Source organism: Mesoplodon densirostris, chromosome 12, assembly GCF_025265405.1.
Source record: "Mesoplodon densirostris isolate mMesDen1 chromosome 12, mMesDen1 primary haplotype, whole genome shotgun sequence".
Lineage (NCBI taxonomy): Eukaryota > Metazoa > Chordata > Mammalia > Artiodactyla > Ziphiidae > Mesoplodon > Mesoplodon densirostris.
In genome coordinates, this window is record NC_082672.1 from 49237893 (window position 1) to 49257641 (window position 19749).

At 40.9% G+C, this 19749-nt stretch overlaps 1 protein-coding gene across 1 annotated transcript in view; it reads right to left on the reverse strand.

Moving 5' to 3' along the window:
• Positions 1–2866: 2866 nt before the first annotated feature.
• RPF2 (ribosome production factor 2 homolog) overlaps positions 2867–19749 on the reverse strand; it is a 39768-nt gene continuing 22885 nt past the window's right edge. Inside the window, exons 8-10 of the mRNA XM_060114682.1 lie at positions 11302–11404; positions 3868–4012; positions 2867–3093 (exon numbers count right to left, since the gene is read on the reverse strand). Coding sequence (XP_059970665.1) covers positions 2914–3093; positions 3868–4012; positions 11302–11404 — 428 coding nt within the window. The 3' untranslated portion in view covers positions 2867–2913. The remainder of the gene's footprint in view (positions 3094–3867; positions 4013–11301; positions 11405–19749) is intronic.

Sequence of the window (19749 nt, forward strand, 5' to 3'; positions counted from 1 at the left end):
GATGTGAATATCTATACAATTTCATAACGTATATATATACTAGGATATATTTGCCTTTCATGCAATTATGGGATGTTTTGACCATTTCTATGATCTATTAAAAGTGCATTAAGGACACGATAAAGACCCTGTATTTTTGCAGGCTCTTAATTTTATAATGGAAAAAGTACCGATACCTGAAATTCCATTAAAAAACAAACCTTCTCTTCTTGGTCAAATTTAACAGTGGTTTTAGGGATTTTAACTTCTTCCATTTTAAAGCTTCTGTGAATCCTTTCCTGGCCTCACCCTTTGGTAAGGGGGAGGAGAAGTGGTTAAAAATATAAATGAAAGGAAGGAGAGATCAGAAGCAGCTAGATAATCAGATAATTGAAAACTGACTTGGGGTAAGTTCTTTTTTGCCCTCTTTCTTTATTGATTTGGGTATTTGCCCTCTTTCTTTAGGGTAATAACATCTCTACTTTGGATTATGTTCAATACCAAGAAAACAAATAGCAGCATTTAAGTTATTAAAAGCAATCAGATTTCATGAAATCATATATAGCTTGGTATTAGTATTAGCATCCTAAAAAACAGGAAAAATACAAAGGGAACGAAAGATGCCCACCAAACTGAGAGAGTATCTTTAAACCGAACAATGAGGCAGGCGACTCCACATAATCAGTGGATCCGCTTATTATAAGGCAGTTTACTCACAGGGTGGGAGAGGGTGGATGACATCCAGAAGCATTCCTAACTGCCACTGGAAGAATTTTACAGTTAACCTAGGGTATGGGGGTACGTGCTTGGAAACAGGAAGTGAAGTCCAAAGTCCAGATTTATGAACGGGTAACTAGTCTCATGGGCACCGGGAATACGTCAGCGAAGCTCTTCATTATTGTTTGGAGACTAACAGCACAGGGGCCACCTGGACCTAATGGTCATTAAACAACATCTATTAACTACAAAGCCCCTGACGACAGAGATTTACTACACACTACAGCCCTAGGTAGGGTCAGTTGAAGGACGGGGGGAACTGAACAGGCCCAAGATGGCATCAGTTATGCTAACAGCCATAGTGTGGCAGGGTCCAAGTGGCTGGTGAAAAGGACCCACGGCTCTGCCTCCTGAATCTGCCTACCTTCACTATTGTTAGCTGGACCAGCCAGGGGTCACACGTTGGGTAAGGGCTGTGCATCCTTTTTTTTGGTCTGCGTTAGATCTTTGTTGCTGTGCACAGGCTTTCTCTAGCTGTGGCGAGTGGGGGCTACTCTTCGTTGCACTGTGTGGGCTTCTCGTTGCAGTGGCTTCTCTTGTTGCAGAGCACGGGCTCAAGGTGCGTGGGCTTCAGTAGTTGTGGCTCACACGCTCTAGAGAGCAGGCTCAGTAGTTGTGGCGCATAGGCTTAGTTGCTCCACGGCATGTGGGCTCTTCCAGGACCAGGGCTCGAGCCCGTGTCCCCTGCATTGGCAGGCGGATTCTTAACCATTGCGCCACCAGAGAAGTCCTGCATCCATCATTTCTGATGCCCCTTTCATGACGCCCCTTCTCCCCAACTATTGTCCATTGTCCATCTACTTGCAGATGGCAGGATATGAATCATTTTCATTTCGCCCTCTCTCCCCATTTAGACATATAATGCAAATGCCTACTTCCGATCTAAAATCGTGTAGTCTTTGGTTAAATGTATAATCAAATAACAAGTGTAAATGAGTGATACCAGCTCCCTCCTTTTTAAGAGACTATTAGCAGGAAAGGGCTGGGGAGAAGGAAGGCTAAGGAATGGGTTTACAAGAGAAGGGAAAGGATAAAAAAAGTAAAATTGAGGTTCTAGCTTTTAGCAAACTCACATAAATGCATTCACACATAGACATGGAGGAGCTCCTTGACATGGAATTGAAAACAATAGCATTTCTACTTTACATAACACATCATGGTTTATGTATGTTTGTACTTTTACAGCATAATTGCCTTGTGCTTGTATAAAGGAGCCTCTTTGCCAGGGGCTCAGTCAAGGAAACTAAATTGTACATTTAGGGAAAACAAGTTTGCAGTACTAGGGAGTAGGAAGCAGAAAGCTTTCCCCCATTTTCCTAGGCACAGGGCCAGTCTTCAAGAAAATTTCAAAATAAGCTGTTTGGCTTTGGCTTACTCCTACTCTGTATGCAAACACCCAGGGCCTTCATGTGACCTTTAGCTACCTACGGCTACCCAGTACCTTAAAATGTCATGTGTCTTAACTTACCTAATCTCTCCTTCTCACTTCAACCCTTATCAAAACTTCCTTTCTCCCAAAGAAGAGGAATAGGGCTCCATTTAGTAGCAGAATCTCTTAAAATAATCAATAGTAAGGTAGTATGTCAATGATCAGGTAGTGGACATCTCAGAGATCTGTTTTAAGACACAGAGCTTAAAATCTCAAACTTAATCTCTAACTGGTAGAATTTTAGGTAAAACAACAGGAAAGTAAAAAAATAAAAGTCAGGTTGTATGTATATGCTGGAGGATGGGGTCAACTTTCCAGGTAGCTCATACTGAGCATGTATACAGTTACTTTGGACCATTTCTACTTTCCATAACTTCCTCCCTTTATCTAAAGCTTAACCCAACATTCTCTAAAATACCAATGATTGTTCTGGAGATCCCTCCTCACTCACCCACCCAATGAGATAGGACTTTGTAGGGGGTTGGCAGAGGGAAATGTCACATCACAGACAGAAAACGGCATACCAGGGTGTAATGTCTCCAGTAAGAGCCTGACTTTCAACCTAATACTAGTATGTTACTGTTCACAATGTATATAATATATAATTTAGGTAAATTATCAAGTTATAAAAATATACAATAAAACCTTACAAGAAACTCTGAAATAATTGATACTTGATAATTCTAAGTAAAGACTATAATAAAAATGCAGTTATTGGCTATATTCCATCAATCCTTTTTAATTCTCTTTGACTTTTTCTCCTGGTCTCCTGCTTTCCTTTCTGCAGGTCGCTTCTTCAACCCCTTCATTTTCCTGGTTTGTAGTTTGCTTAGGTCTTGCTTCTGCATATGAATTCTTCCGTAAGTTGTACCAAAAGTATCGTGAGAGACATTTTTCTTCTTCTTTGGCTATGAAACAAGAATATATAAATATATATTTGGTTGGGTCTACTACCATGAACTGGTAAAAATCTAGTGTACAACAACTATCGGATTAACAATCTCCATTAGTGAGCACACCTTTAATGATATAGAGTCTATAGCTCTACAGCCCTTTCTCCTCAAACTTAGGTATAAACAGATCACTCAGAGCTTGTTAAAATGCCAATTCTAATTCAGTAGGACTATGTGGGATCTGAGAGTTCAGCATTTCTAACAATTCTCAGGTAAACTGTCAGACCATATTTTGAGAAGCAACACAACAGACAGCAACACTGTCATGCACTGAGAGGATTTCCTGTGTTTAGCTTAAGGATTATAACTTCACTTCAAACTTTATTGGCATTCCAGAGATGCCATTTCTACTTGCTTTTTAAAACCATTCAAGAGTCAAAACACATTTTATGTAAGTATGGGTTACACATCCTATGCTTGAAATTACATTTTCACAATGCCTAAAATGAGCCCCATTTTTGCTGAAAACTGGCAGTCTTGACTACCAGGAAGCTCTCAGCAACACCTGATGCCTGGTTTCTACAATTTTATTATCAATTATGGTTGGCTTATTTGCTTCTTCCTCCTTTCTTTGGCTCTGAGAGTCTAATTTTTTTTTTGAGAGTCTAATTTTATCTATTTTATTGACCTCTTTATGTACGCTCTTCAATATAATATGCCACAAATTCATTTTTGGAAAGAAGAATGGAATATACAAATAAACATGGCACCCATCTACAAGTCATGTACCTTGAGGGCTTTGGGCATTTTCATAGATAACTTATAAAGGTCATCTGATGCTAGGTGTGTCCTCCTCAGAACCAGATCCAATGAGGGTCCCATCTCTTCCAATTCAATCCGAGGTGTTCTGCAGCCAGATTTCTTCAACAGCAACCTTTATGAAATAGCAAAAAAGAAATGTTGCTTTGACTTTGATAAAAGTCCCACCCCACCCCTGCAAATATTTTTGTTCTAGAAGATTACAGTTCCATAAAATATCATAAAATGTTTAGAAAGGTTAAGCTTAAAGACTTCCCTGGCAGTCCAGTGGTTAAGACTCTGCACTTCCGGGCTTCCCTCGTGGCGCAGTGGTTGAGAGTCCGCCTGCCGATGCAGGGGACGCGGGTTCGTGCCCCGGTCCGGGAGGATCCCACATGCCGCGGAGCGGCTGGGCCCGTGAGCCATGGCCACTGAGCCTGCGCGTCCGGAGCCTGTGCTCCGCAACGGGAGAGACCACAGCAGTGAGAGGCCCGCGTACAGCAAAAAAAAAAAAAAAAAAAAAAGACTCTGCACTTCCAATGCAGGGTGAATGGGTTTGATCCCTTGTCAGGGAACTAATATCCCAGATGCCACATGGCATGGTCAAAAAGATTTAAAAAAAAAAAGAAAAGGAAAGGAAAGGCTAAGCCTTAATACTTTATATACTTAGACCAAGTATTTTCTTTTTCTTTTTTTTTAAAATAGATTTATTTATTTTATTTATTTATTTTTGGCTGCACTGGGCCTTCGTTGCTGCTTGAGGGCTTTCTCTAGTTGCAGCGAGCAGGGTCTACTCTTCGTTGCGGTGCGCGGCTTCTCGTTGAGGTGGCTTCTCTTGTTGCGGAGCACAGGCTCTAGGTGCATGGGCTTCAGTAGTTGTGGCATGTGGGCTCAGCAGTTGTGGCTCGCAGGCTCTAGAGCGCAGGCTCAGTAGCTGTGGTGCATGGGCTTAGTTGCTCTGCGGCATGTGGGATCTTCCCGCACCAGGGCTCGAACCTGTGTCCCCTGCTTTGGTAGGCGGATTCTTAACCACTGAGCCACCAGGGATGCCCCAAGACCAAGTATTTTCTTTAGTCTACTTATTTTCAAAAATAAAACATAAGAGGATGCAATATTGTTGAGAAACAGCGGGTGATACAGTTCTAAGAAGTGGAATCCTTTGATTTGACTCCTTCATCTTACACAAGATTTACATGATTATAAAAAAATCTTAACTGGGTTTTTGAAACATTATATTACATGATTGATTAACAAATTCTTATTTCTCTAAGACCTATTCAGAATCAACTTTTCTCCATAGCACAGATATTTACTGATCTCTATAAATTGGAATGAACTTAATATAACAAAACCACAACTTTCTGGATACCATATGTCCAAGTAGCTCTGGATTTGAAAGCATATGAAGGATACAATGGGGAGGAAGGGAGACTCAAATTCTTTTTTTGTGAGAGATACCACAAGAACTGCTCAAAGACCTGAAGATTATTTGAGTTAAAAGACTCAATTTGGGGCCTCCCTGGTGGCGCAGTGGTTGAGAGTCCGCCTGCCGATGCAGGGGATACGGGTTCGTGCCCCGGTCTGGGAGGATCCCATATGCTGCGGAGCGGCTGGGCCCGTGAGCCATGGCCGCTGAGCCTGCGCATCCGGAGCCTGTGCTCCGCAACGGGAGAGGCCACAACAGTGAGAGGCCCGCATACCGCAAAAAAAAAAAAAAAAAAAAAAGACTCAATTTGTTACTGTGGCCAGATCTCCATACGGGGAAAAAAAGGACTAAATAATAATGTTTTAAAAAGATCAGCCTTTTCACATAAAAGCCGGAGTGTGAAAAGAGGCAACAAGTGACATGAGAGAAGAGAAAGAACAGAAGAGGAAAGCAGAGTAAAGAATACCCAGGAGGGCTTCCCTGGTGGCGCAGAGGTTGGGAGTCCGCCTGCTGATGCAGGGGACGCGGGTTTGTGCCCCGGTCCGGGAGGATCCCGCATGCCGCAGAGCGGCTGGGTCCGTGAGCCATGGCCATTGAGCCTGCGCGTCCGGAGCCTGTGTTCCGCAACGGGAGAGGCCACAACAAGTGAGAGGCCCACATACCGCAAAAAAAAAAAAAAAAAAAAGAATACCCAGGAGAGCAGCAAACACCAGGAAGCAGGAGTGAGAGTGCAAAAGCTTGTTAACAGCCCTGCATCACATGAAGACAACCAATCAATACAGTCCATTCACGGGAGGTGCATTTACTGGCTATGGAAGAGTCATAATGATAGATACACTGTATCAGACACAGTAATTTATACCAAATTAAACAAGGCAAAAAAACCACACACACACACAAAAAGCACAACCTACAACCTAGGATATGTAAAGAGCAGAAATGTTAAACAAAGAAACAAAATGATACTAACATTATAAGATAAAATAAATATTAGTATGGGGCTTGAAGGGAACAAGCACAGGGAAAAAGAACCTAAACAAGGGTCTTTAGGTCACTCTCCTCACAGTGGTTCCAGGAGAAGAGACCTGAGAGAAGGCCTATCTCAGGCCTACCGTAAGGGAAAACATTTTTAGGAGCTTAAGTTGGCTAACATCATGGCATCTTCCCTAATACCTAATTCACGCATATGGGGTCAGTGACCATTTGATCTTTTATATCACAGGTACTTATGCAGTTGCATCCACATGTTCAGTACCTCCAAATAAATGATATCTACCATGCTGAACTCATATCGAGACTAAATCTTGGGAATTCCCTGGCGGTCTAGTGGTGAGGACTCCACAACTCCACTGCAGGGGGCACGGGCTTACTCCCTGGTCAGGGAACTAAGATCCCGCATGCTATATGGTATGGCCAAAAAAAGAAAAGAAAAAGAAAAAAAGGAAAAAAAAAAGACTAAATCTTGATTAATGTATTGTGTTCAGTATATTACTTTGAAAAAAAATCAAGGAAATCACATATATAAAATATCAATGAAAAAATTTTCTACCACTTAGGATGCTAATTTTCAACTAAATGAAAAACTTGTCAATCCAGAACAGTTCATGTATCTTTTTATTTATGCAAGTGCCCTCCTAACGAAGTAAATCTTTTGAGCAGTATAGAAAATTTTTTCCAAGTAACTACATATAACTACATATGTTGCTATTTACTGAAGAATTAAGTTGCAGTGCCATACTGCCTGTGTAGATGATCTTATCTTAATCACTTCACTGAATATGTTTACTATTCTATTTGATAGAAATAAAAGGAAACTTTCTCCAGTTATCAGTTCTCTTCATATGGTTTCTCGTGATAGGGCTATCATCTTTTCTTTTTATTAACAGCTTTTAACAGTGAAATCTAGAATCTAAAATCATTGAGACTTCCCTGGTGGTCCATCAGTTAAGACTTTGTACTCCCAATGCTGGGGGCCTGGGTTCGATTCCTGGGAGGGGGACTAGATCCTGCATGCCACAACTAAAAGATCCCACATGCCTCAACGAAGATCCCACACACTGCAACTAAGACCTGGTGGGAGGGAGGGAGGGAAGGAAGGAGGGAAGGAGGGAAGGAGGAAAGAAAGGAAGGAAGGAAGGAAGGAAGGAAAGAAAGAACTGAAAGCTTAAAAAAATCAATTGTTAATCCTTTAAAAAAAAACAACCTGTTTACTCTTTCTCAGAGGAAATGTATTAATAGAGAATTTATAAAGGATTTTTGTGATTATGCTAAGGAAAATGAACAGTCTATTAAACATCGACTCTAAAAAAACAAAATGAAAACCATTTCCTTTACCCTCAATGCCATCATAGACACTGCACTTCTTTTTAAAGACAGACATTTTGACTCCAGGCTTTCATATCTCCAGCCAAATATCTATTGCCCAGAACCTTTACACCCCATGTAAATCTCCATTTCAGATCTTAACCTCAAGCTTTGTTTGTTTTGTTTCCTTATAAGCTCTAAATCAAAAGTGACATTCAGTTCTGCAAGACTACATGGTATAAGATGCAGGGACACAAAGACAAACAGAACTCAGTACCTTCCCTCTCAGAGTGGGTTTAGGCTACTAGATATGTTAATTGGTAATTTCTGTAATATATTTAAATATGATTTGCCTATTTCTTGACAAAGACTGGCATTACCACTCTTGTTTAAATTGTAATTTCCTTATTTTTCTCTCTTCCATATCCCTCTCTTCTGTTGACATTCTGTTTTCATTACTTAACTCCTTGCCTAGAATGTTGTGTTTGCTTTTTAAGGTATGCTAATACTTCCTGCTTTGCATATTTCTCCCCATAAAACCTACCCAATGCCATGGCAAAGGCATACGTGGCAGTTACTAAAGATCTTCAGTTTCATACTAATAGCTCTGGCCCTATAGTGAATAAAATTCTCCAAGGAATTAATTATTATAGGATATACAGGCAGGTGCCAGTAACACTATGATTTATTTCCCCAAAAGAGGAAAGGTCAAAGGTTCTATTAATGTAATTCCATGCTCAGAGTTCTTTTCATACAAGAAGCTCAAAACCATTTTATAAGCCTTATTGATCTTCACAAATTAATAAGTGTCAATTTTTTTTTTTTTTTTTTTCCGGTATGTGGGCCTCTCACTGTTGTGGCCTCTCCCGCCGCGGAGCACAGGCTCCGGACGCGCAGGCTCAACGGCCATGGCTCACGGGCCCAGCCGCTCCGCGGCACGTGGGATCCTCCCAGACCGGGGCACGAACCCGCGTCCCCTGCATCGGCAGGTGGACCCCCAACCACTGTGCCACCAGGGAAGCCCAATAAGTGTCAATATTAACTACTACCTTTAACCAACTGCCTAAGGGCTGGTTGGAAGAGGGCAGGACACCCAAGAGCAGCCTGTGAGAATGCCTGAGGAGCCACACTAGGTCAGACACACTTCTCTGGCACATTCCCACCTCTATCTGCACCCCTCTCCCTCTCATAAAGGAGAATTATCCGTCTCAGAGGGACCTCAGAATTACCTATATGATATCACCACACTTTGCAAAGGAAAAACAGGGGCCCTGAGGAGTGACTTGCCCATGTCATGTGGCAAAGCCTGGCACAGAGCCAGGTCACTAGGCTCAGAGGTGATGCTCATTTCCGGGACCACCTCTTCCTTCCCCTCCCAAGCAGAGCACAGCCCTTGGAGGCTAAGCTAATCCACATCCAGGGACTTTCCCCAGTAGCAGCTCGCTCTCAATCCCACTGTCCATTTTCTATTTCAAATCAATAGCTAGCAGGTATTACAGGATATAGATATGAAAACCTGGGATTAAAATTTTACACTAGGGTTTCTGATCTTAAAAATTCAGATCTTGGGACTTCCCTGGTGGCCCAGTGGTTAAGAACCTGCCTTCCAATGCAGGGGACATAGGTTCGATCCCTGGTCAGGGAACTAAGATCCCACATGCCAGAGGGCAACTAAGCCCTGTCACAACTACTAAGCCCATGGGCCTCAACTAGAGAGCCCATGTGCTGCAAACTACGGAGCCCATGCACTCTGGAGCCCACGTACCACAACTAGCAAAGCCTGCGTGCTGCAACTGAAAGATCTTGCATGGTGCAAAGAAGACCCCAAGTGCCGCAGCTAAGTCCTGATGCATGTATGCATGCATGTATGCATGCATACATACATACATACATACATACATTTCGTAAAAAATTCAAATCTTTTTTTTCATTATGGTAGATGCCATGCTAACCTAACAGTGATTCCAGCAATTACATACTTCTTAAAGTAAGTGGACAGACAAATATGTGTAGTTACACTGCTTATTTATCCTTGTTCTTAAGCCTGATTTGCTAATTTTTTGTCCATTTTGCTTTATTTTCTCTGTGTTTTCTTTCTTTCTTTACAAATTTATCTTTCTTTTCACTAAATACAAGTTCTGATACAAGAGAATACATCCTTTGAAATTGTTCACCATGAGTTTTAGATTATTGTTATTATTCATTTCTCATTCTCAAAGACTTTTATCTTTATATTTTTAGCTCCTTTGTATCCCAGGGTCTCCTTGTTTAACATAAGTTTTCAAAAAGATTTTTTTTTGTTAGTGAGTTTTCATCTTTTATATCTTGCTCTATAAATAGGAGTCACCTTCATAATATTCTTTTTTTTTTTTTTTTTTTTGCGGTACGCGGGCCTCTCACTGTTGTGGCCTCTCCCGTTGCGGAGCACAGGCTCTGGACGTGCAGGCTCAGCGGCCGTGGCTCACGGGCCCAGCCGCTCCATGGCATGTGGGATCTTCCCGGACCGGGGCACGAACCCGTGTCCCCTGCATCGGCAGGCGGACTCTCAACCACTGCGCCACCAGGGAAGCCCCATAATATTCTTAACTGCCCCAAAATCAAGTTTGGAAATGCAAACAACAGATTATAGGGACTTTCAATCTCAACTAGTTAAAAATGATTATAAAATTATTATTTAAAAGAGAAAAAAATTATTTTTTGCCCATTATTATTTAAATGAGGAAAAAATAGAAAAACAGAAATGGTCGTACCACTCATGTGGTGAAAAGAACTGAGCATCTCTGACTCCATACGGTTGAGACAAAGATGGAAATTACTAACAAAAAAAGAGGTGATTACTTAGTTTATTTGGATGTTCACTGGACACAAGCTGGTCAACCATGTATTCCATTATGATAAAAAACAAAATTAAAACCATGGATGAAATGCTGAAGTCCACGAATGGTTGCACAAACGGCACCACTGCACGAAGACACTGTCAACACTGGGCTGTCGGCGCTCAGGCTGCACTGCCACCCCACAGCGCGAAGCAGACGTCAGGCTGAATTCAATGTACCAAGGGAGGCAGTTAGTGGGAGTTAATGTATTCTCTAGGAAAGTGTGCGCTCCATCAATCTGCACTAACACTTTATTTTAAATAAGGAAAAAAACAAGTCATGCTTACCTCAAAAGGCAGTTGCAGCATGTCATTAAGGTTTTTATGAAAACAGAATGTGCTTGTTAGGATTTATATTTATATTGTGGTGGGGGTACGGGTAGAGGCCTGGGCTGGAGAAAGAAGGTAAAATGAATCTGGCCACTGAATCTTCTTATTACTTTCAGACTCCATTTTTTAGACTCAGGACTTTGAGATTTGCTTTGGCTGGGCTAAGACTTGTGGCTTGGCGCTCTAAATTTAGTCAAGAAAAACAGGGAGATACTGCATAAAAGTATGGTGAATAAGCGTTCTAAGCTCAGAGGGAGTGTAGTGTTTGATGCCCCAGGGCCCTGGAAAAGCACGGTTTCTGGGAGGCAGAAGTTAGCAGGGGAGTGACAGACCTGAGGATCAGCACAGAGCTACTTTGTCACTGCTATTCTGCAAACTCTCCAAATAAACTTTTGGCCAGACACCAATTCTAAGTCTGAGCTCTATAAAACAGTCACACTAAAATGCTAACCCTGAGGATTAAAAAAAACATGCTAAGAAATGCACTTACTTATAGCTTCGAAAGTAAATCTTCCCATTCAGTGCAGTGAAGTGCAGAACATACTCTAAACCAGCCAGGCGGACATTTGATACTGTGGGGCCTCTGAAGAAATCTAAAAGCACACATCAGGTTGTTTAAAAAAAAAAAAAAAAAAAGATTAACATATCTTTAAAATTCAGTTACAAATCAGCTGCATTCTAAACGCAACTCTCCGTATCTTATCTAAAAAGCAGCACAAAAACTGATGCCTGAAAAATCTGATGGTCCCGCCCCTCTACCATTTAATCTCATGACTGTATTTCTGTTTAGTTCACTGAGCCATGTAATTTTTCAGTTTTGCAGTTCTCCCTCTAAGCCAATGCTCAGCACCAGAGTATAACAGGTTTATTGTGAACAGTAACTTTTTAGAAAATGTAAAACAAGGTATAAAATTTTAATCAGGGCCTCCCTGGTGGCGCAAGTGGTTGAGAGTCCGCCTGCCGATGCAGGGGATACGGGTTCGTGCCCCGGTCTGGGAGGATCCCATATGCCGCGGAGCAGCTGGGCCCGTGAGCCATGGCCGCTGAGCCTGCGCGTCCGGAGCCTGCGCGTCCGGAGCCTGTGCTCCGCAACGGGGGAGGCCACAACAGTGAGAGGCCCGCATACCGCAAAAAAAAAAAAAAAAAAAAATTTTAATCAACTAAGACAGATAGGTTAAGATGGCAAAAGTCTATAAAAATGGCTGTTCAAACTTTGACTATTAAATTGAACTAGTGTTTGTTATATGGCAGACGCCAACAAGCAAGAAAATTCTAACAAGGAATCTCAATTATATGAGCAAGGAAAAGCCATCTAGTGTCAAAGTCAGAAAAAAACCATCAAGATCAATGAGTAGACTGTTTTCCCACAGAGTGGTAATTAATACCCAAGTGGCACATATGAGATAATTTTAAATGATACACAGACAGATATAATCTACAATGCATTATTTATGTTACCATACACCATTTTCCATTGAGAGTAGGGACATAAAGTTTCCTTTTAAAAAGAGGAGTCAATTTAAAGAAAAATCTCCAGTGAACAATGCTATGGATACTACACGGACATGGCTAACGTCATGAAGGTGGCACATGAATGAAAAGAGTTTGGAAAACAGCAAACAAGTTTGGTCACCTCATTTTACAGATAAAAAGATTGAACTTGGGGGGAGGCTAAATGGGAACACACAAATAACATCTAGTTAAGAAAAAGTTACGCATAAAAGGGTCATCCAAATTAATTACTTAGGAAGAGGTGCCCTAAGACAGGTGATGTCATAAACAGGAAATATCTCATTCTGTCCCAATCTATAGCCACTTAGCACTTGCTTCCCTCCTCCCATTAGCTCATAAGATGGGAATTATCTCCATGTGCATGGACATATGCATCTTTTATAGTTTGCTTTTTCCTTCTTATAGGTAACTAAAAGAAAATCACATCACTAACATACATAAAGCAGACGTTAAGTGTGCATACCCTTGTACACACCACCCTTCCTTACTACCACAAACAAAAATCCCTTGGGGGTACTTTTATAAACCAAATATGTACTTTTTCAAGGTATTTTGATCTAAAAATTGATTTTAATTAATGAAGAACTTTCCCATAGTTTTGCCAAAACCTGACTCTCCTTCAGTGGCCAAGTTAATAAAGCCCCACTCACGGTTGTGGCAGCATTACTGAAGTCAGAGTCATTCTGGGGAACAAGATATGTACATTCCAGTCTCCCCTGAAACAGTTTTTGTAATGCAAACCTTACAGGCATGTGCTTTTTCCATAAGCTTTTAAGAAAGAAAGAAAAAAAAAAAAAAAAAGAATGAAACAAGGTAGAAAGTTTTAAGAACATTGACCCTTACCTCACACCGTACACAAAAATTAACTCAAAATGGATCATAAACCTTAATGTAAGATCTAAAGTTATAAGACTTCAAAAAAATATTTATGGGCCTCCCTGGTGGCGCAGGTGGTTGGGAGTCCGCCTGCCGATGCAGGGGATGCGGGTTCGTGCCCCGGTCTGGGAGGATCCCGTGTGCCGCGGAGCGGCTGGGCCCATGGGCCGTGGCCGCTGGGCCTGCGCGTCCGGAGCCTGCGCGTCCGGAGCCTGTGCTCCGCGACGGGGGAGGCCGCGGCAGTGGGAGGCCCGCATACCGCAAAAAAAAAAAAAAAAAAAAAAAAAAAAAAAATATTTATAAGAGAAAAAAAAATCTTTGCAATCTTGGGATAAGCAAAGGTTTCTTAAAACAAAACACTGTATGAACAACCATTAAAGAAAAAAATTGGATAAAGTACACTTCACAAAAATTTAAAACTTCTGCTCTTTAAAAGACATCACTGTTGGGCCTCCCTGGTGGCGCAAGTGGTTAAGAGTCCGCCTGCCGATGCAGGATACGGGTTCGTGCCCCGGTCTGGGAGGATCCCATATGCCACGGAGCGGCTGGGCCCGTGAGCCATGGCCGCTGGGCCTGCGCATCCGGAGCCTGTGCTCCGCAACGGGAGAGGCCACAACAGTGAGAGGCCCACATACTGCAAAAAGAAAAAAAAAAAAAAAAAAAGACATCACTGTTTGCAGACGACATGATACTATACATAGAAAATCCTAAATATGCCACCAAAAAACTACTAGAGTTCATCAATGAATACAGTGAAGTTGCAGGATACAAAATTAATACACAGAAATTTGTTGCATTTCTACACACTAACAGCACACTGTCAGAGAAATACCTAGGAATAAACCTACCTAGGGAGTTAAAAGACCTATACTTGGAAACCTGTAAGACATGGATGAAAGAAACTGAAGACAACACAAACACATGGAAAGATATACTGTGTTCATGGATTGGAAGAATTAATATTGTTAAAATGACCATAATACTCTATAGATTCAATGCAATCCCTATCAAAATACCAATGGCATAGAACTAGAATAATTTTAAAATGTGTATGGAAACACAAAAGCCCCAAATAGTCAAAACAATCTTGAGAAAGAACAGAGCTGGAGCAATCATGCTCCCTGACTTCAGACTACACTACAAAGCCACAGTACTCAAAACAGTATGATACTGGCACAAAAACAGACACATGGATCAATGGAACAGAATAGAGAGCCCAGAAATAAACTCACATACTTAAGGTCAATTAATCTATGACAAAGGAAGCAAGCATATACAATGTTGAAAAATCTCTTCGGTAAATGGTGCTAGGAAAACTGGACAGCTACACGTAAAAGAATGAAATCAGAACATTTTCTCACACAATATATAAAAATAAACTCAAAATGCATTAAAGATCTAAATGTAAGACCAAAAACCATAAAACTCCTAGAAGAAAACATAGACAGAAAACTCTTTGACATAAATCGTAGCAATATTTTTTTGAACCTGTCTGCTAAGGCAAAGGAAACACAAGCAAAAATAAACAAATGGGACCTACTTAAACCTAAAAGCAGAAGATCTGACTAGACATTTTTCCAAAGAACACATACTGATGGCCAACAGGCACATGAAAAGATGATCAACACTGCTAATCATCAGAAAAATGCTAATCAAAAGCACAATGAAATATCACCTCACACCAGTCAGAATGGCTATCATCAAAAAGACCACTAATGGGCTTCCCTGGTGGCGCAGTGGTTGAGAGTCCGCCTGCCAGTGCAGGGGACGCAGGTTCGTGCCCCGGTCCGGGAGGATCCCATGTGCCGCGGAGCGGCTGGGCCCGAGAGCCATGGCCGCTGGGCCTGCGCGTCTGGAGCCTGTGCTCCGCAGCGGGAGAGGCCACAGCAGTGAGAGGCCCGCGTGCTGCAAAAAAAAAAAAAAAAAGACCACTAATAACAAATGTTAAAAAAAAAAAAAAAAATGTTGGTGAGGATGTAGAGCAAATGGAGCCCTTGTAGGAATGTTAAGTTCTACAGGCACTGAGGAAAACAATATGGAGATTCCTAAAAAACTAAAAATAAAACTATCATATCCAGCAATTCCACTCCTGGGTACATATCCAAAGAAAACAACACACTAATTTGAAAGGATACATGTACTACCTCAATGTTCACAGCAGCATTATTTACAATAGCCAAGATATGGAAGCAACCTAAGTGTCCATCAACAGATGAATGGATAAAGAAAATGTGGTGTGTGTGTGTGTGTGTGTGTGTGTGTATATATATACACACACACACATATATATACACATATATGTGTGTGTGTGTATATATATATACACACACATGCGCGCACACACACATACATACATACAATGAAATACTACTCAGCCATAAAAAGAATGAAATTTTGCCATTTGCAGCAACATGGATGGACTTGGAGAGCATTATGCTAAGTGAAATTAGAGGGAGACAATGGATGATATCACTTGTATGTGGAATCTAAAAAATACAACAAACTAGTGCACATAACAAAAAGCAAGCTGACTCACAGATATTGAGAACAAACCAGTGGTTACCAGTGGGGAGAGGGAAAGGGGAGAGGCAAGGGAGGGACAGGGGGTTAAAGATACAAACTAGTATGTATAAAATAAACTACAAGGATATACTATACAGCACAGGGAATATAGCCAACAATTTATAATAACTGTAAGTGTAGTATAATCTTTAAAAATTGTGAACCACTGGGCTTCCCTGGTGGCACAGTGGTTGAGAGTCTGCCTGCCGATGCAGGGGACACAGGTTCTTGCCCTGGTCAGGGAGGATCTCGCATGCCGCAGAGCAGCTGGGCCTGTGAGCCATGGCTGCTGAGCCTGTGCGTCCGGAGCCTGTGCTCCGCAACGGGAGAGGCCGCAGCAGTGAGAGGCCCGCGTACCACAAAAAAAAAAAAAAAAAATTGTGAATCACTATGTTGTACACCTGAAACTTACATGTTATTATAAATCAGCTATACCTCAATAAAAAAATTTTTTTAAAAAGACACCATTAAAAACAAAAAGGCAAGGGACTTCCCTGGCAGTGCAGTGGTTAAAGACTCCATGCTTCCACTACAGGGGGAGCGAGTTCGACCCCTGGTTGGGGAACTAAGATCCCACATGCTGCATGGTGTGGCCAATAAATAAATACATAAATCAATAAAACAAAAAGGCAAGCCACAGACCAGGAGAAAATATTGAAAGATTGTATGTCAGACAGACAAAAGACTTATCTCTCTCTCTCTCTCTGTCACACACACACACACACACACACACACACACACACACACACACCCCTTCCACATTAGTACTCAATAAGACAAATAACCAAATAAAAAAATCAGGCAAAGATCTGAACAGACACTTTACCAAAGATATACAAATGGCCAATAAGCACATGAAAAGATGTTCAACATTATTAGTCACCAGAAAATGCAAACTAAAACTGCAATGCTACCACTCCTTTATTTTGTAGATTTGACTTTGGAAACATATTACTGTCAGTATTCAACACCTATTAGAGTAACTAAAATTAAAAAGAATGGCCTACCAAGTATTGACAAGGAGATGGAGCACCTACAGTTAGTGGGAATGCAAAATGGTGCAACCATGTTGGAGAACAGTTTGGCAGTTTCTTAAAAATGTTTAACATAGGGCTTCCCTGGTGGCACAGTGGTTGAGAATCTGCCTGCCAATGCAGGGGACACGAGTTCGAGCCCTGGTCTGGGAGGGTCCCACATGCTGTGCAGCAGCTGGGCCCGTGAGCCACAACTACTGAGCCTGTGCATCTGGAGCCCGTGCTCCGCAATGAGAGGTCACGACAGTGAGAGGCCCGCGCAAAAAAAAAAAAAAAAAGAAAAAGAAAAAGAAAATGTTTAACATACACTACTCACCCAAAGGAAATGAAAACATAGGTCCTCACAAAAATTTGTATATAAATGTTCATAGCAGTTCTACTGGTAATAGTTAAAAGCTGGAATCAATCTAAATGTCCATCAACAGATGAAGGTATAAACAAACTGCAGAATAGCTATAAATGGAATACTGCTCAGTTATAAAAAGAAATGGAGGGTTGATACATACAACAACATGAATGAATCTCAAAACAAACTGAGTGAAAGAAGCCAGGCCAAGAAAAGTACATACTGTATGATTCCATTTATCTAAAATTCTGGAAAATGCAAAAATGACAGAAAGCAGATCAATGTTTGCTTAGAATAGAGAAAAATAATGGATTGCCAAAGGGCACAGGGAAATTCTGGGAAATGATGGAAAGGTTCTGTATCTTGATTGCAGTGGTGTTTTAGAGGTATATAAATATGTCAAAATCCATTAAATTTTAAAACTTTTAAAGTATGTGCATTTGGACTTCCCTGGCGGCGCAATGGTTAAGAATCCATCTGCCAATGCAGGGTTCGATCCCTGGTGCAGGAAGATCCCACATGCCGCAGAGCAACTAAGCCTGTGTGCCACAACTACTGAGCCTGTGCTCCGCAACAAGAGAAGCCACCGCCTGCGCACTGCATCGAAGAGTAGGCCCCACTCGCTGCAACTAGAGAAAGCCCGTGCGCAGCGACAAAAACCCAACGCAGCCAAAAAATAAATAAATTAATTAAAAAAAAGAATTTAAAAATAAATATGTGCACTTGATTGTATGTAAATCATACCCCAAAAATTGTTTAAAAAATAATTTAAAATTAAAAAACTTAATAAAGTTATCCCTAAAAATTGAAAACAAAATGAAATGAACCTGTGTATTGGGCTGAAGGCATAATCATACAGAAAAGGACTGTTTCAAGTGACTTCAAAACACAGTAATTTGACCATATTCCTAATAGGATATATAGACATATAGAACTGCAAAAAAAAAAAAAAAAACACAACACACAAAGAAACAAAACCAAACACCCTTCAGTTGCACTCAATATTCATATTACCAGTAGTAATAATGGTATTTTATTCTAAGACTGTGTTCTATGTGTAGCACAGTATAAAGTAAATGCATCATTATGTTGGAGTCATTGAGAACCTGGATTTTCGTCATGGATGAAAGAAGGTACGTATGTGTACATATCCTTCTGTCCTAAATTTGAGTTGGAAGTTTCAGTATGAACTCAGGATATATTTTATCTTAACAAATAAATCTCATAGTTCTGTCCACTGAAAAAGCCTAGAAACAATGACCAACCCAGAAATACTCCCTAGCACACAAAATGTGATTTCTAAAATAATTTCTCACTTAAAAAAACCCCAGGATCCTTATAGAAATAGCTGATTCCAGGACTGGAGCAATTAAAGTACAAGAGGAGTCTAAAACATCAAAGGGGTGATGGATTAAAATGTGTTGAAACTCAGAGCACTGTCAAAAAGGCTGACCCTAAACTGGGCAGGAATGATGGTTGAGGTAAAAAGGGAGATATTATGAGAACAGGGATAAGGAGAAAAACCTGGTTAAACAGAAATAAGGGGGTAGAAGATAAATTGGTTATAATTAGAAGGAAAGCCCCAGGTTGGACATTTTTTCAATGGATCAATTCCAAGCAAAAATAACACCTTCAGTGTGACTGTGTCCATGAGTAAAAACACTGGGAAAGGGCACAGGAGGATGACCAGGGTGTTGACGGGAAAGACTGGGGGATGTGGAGTCAGAGAATGGATAAGATACTGATTCTGACACTTACTAACTCTTCACTCTGGACATAAGTGCACTGGTCTCAATTTCTTCATCCACAACATGGGAATAATATTACCATAATGAACTGAATGTTTGTTTAAGCTCTAGTGTGACTATATTTGGAAATGAGGCCTCTAAGGAAGTACTTACGGTTAAATGAGGTATGTCATAAGGGTAGGGTCTGCTCCCACAGGATCAGAGTCCATATAAGAGACACCAGAAAACTTAAACCCCTCTTTCCTCTGTCTATCTCCCTCCTTCCCTTCCTCCCCAAGGAAAAGCCTTGTAAGTACAAAGCAAGAAGCCAGCAAGAGAGTCCTCACCAGAAACCTGGACTTCTAGAACTGTGAGAAAATAAATTTCTGTTGCTTATACGCCACCCAGTCTATGGTCTTTTGTATGGCATCCTGAGCAGACTAATATAATTATCTCTGTAGAGCTGTAGAAAGAATTAAATTTAATAAATTACCTGACCTAATCTATGGCAGTTATTTTCATTATTATATGTATTAAAGTGGAATAAGAATTAGGAAATGAGAAAGGTTAAAAAAATTAAAACAATGACCACAGGTGTAGATATGACCACTAATATAGACAAAGGCAATGAAGAAAAAAAACCCAGTTAGGTAGTTAAGTTAAAGGTAGGCTTTAAAGGGACACTTAATAAAACTAACCTATTACTTGATTCATTATCATCTTTATATACAAGGAGTAGTCATACTAAAAAACAACCATAAAAGTAGGATGGACTGGGAATTCCATGGTGGCCTAGTGGTTAGGATTTGGCGCTTTCACTACTATGGCCTGGGTTCAATCCCTGGTCCTTTCTGGGAACTGAGATCCCACAAGCCACACGG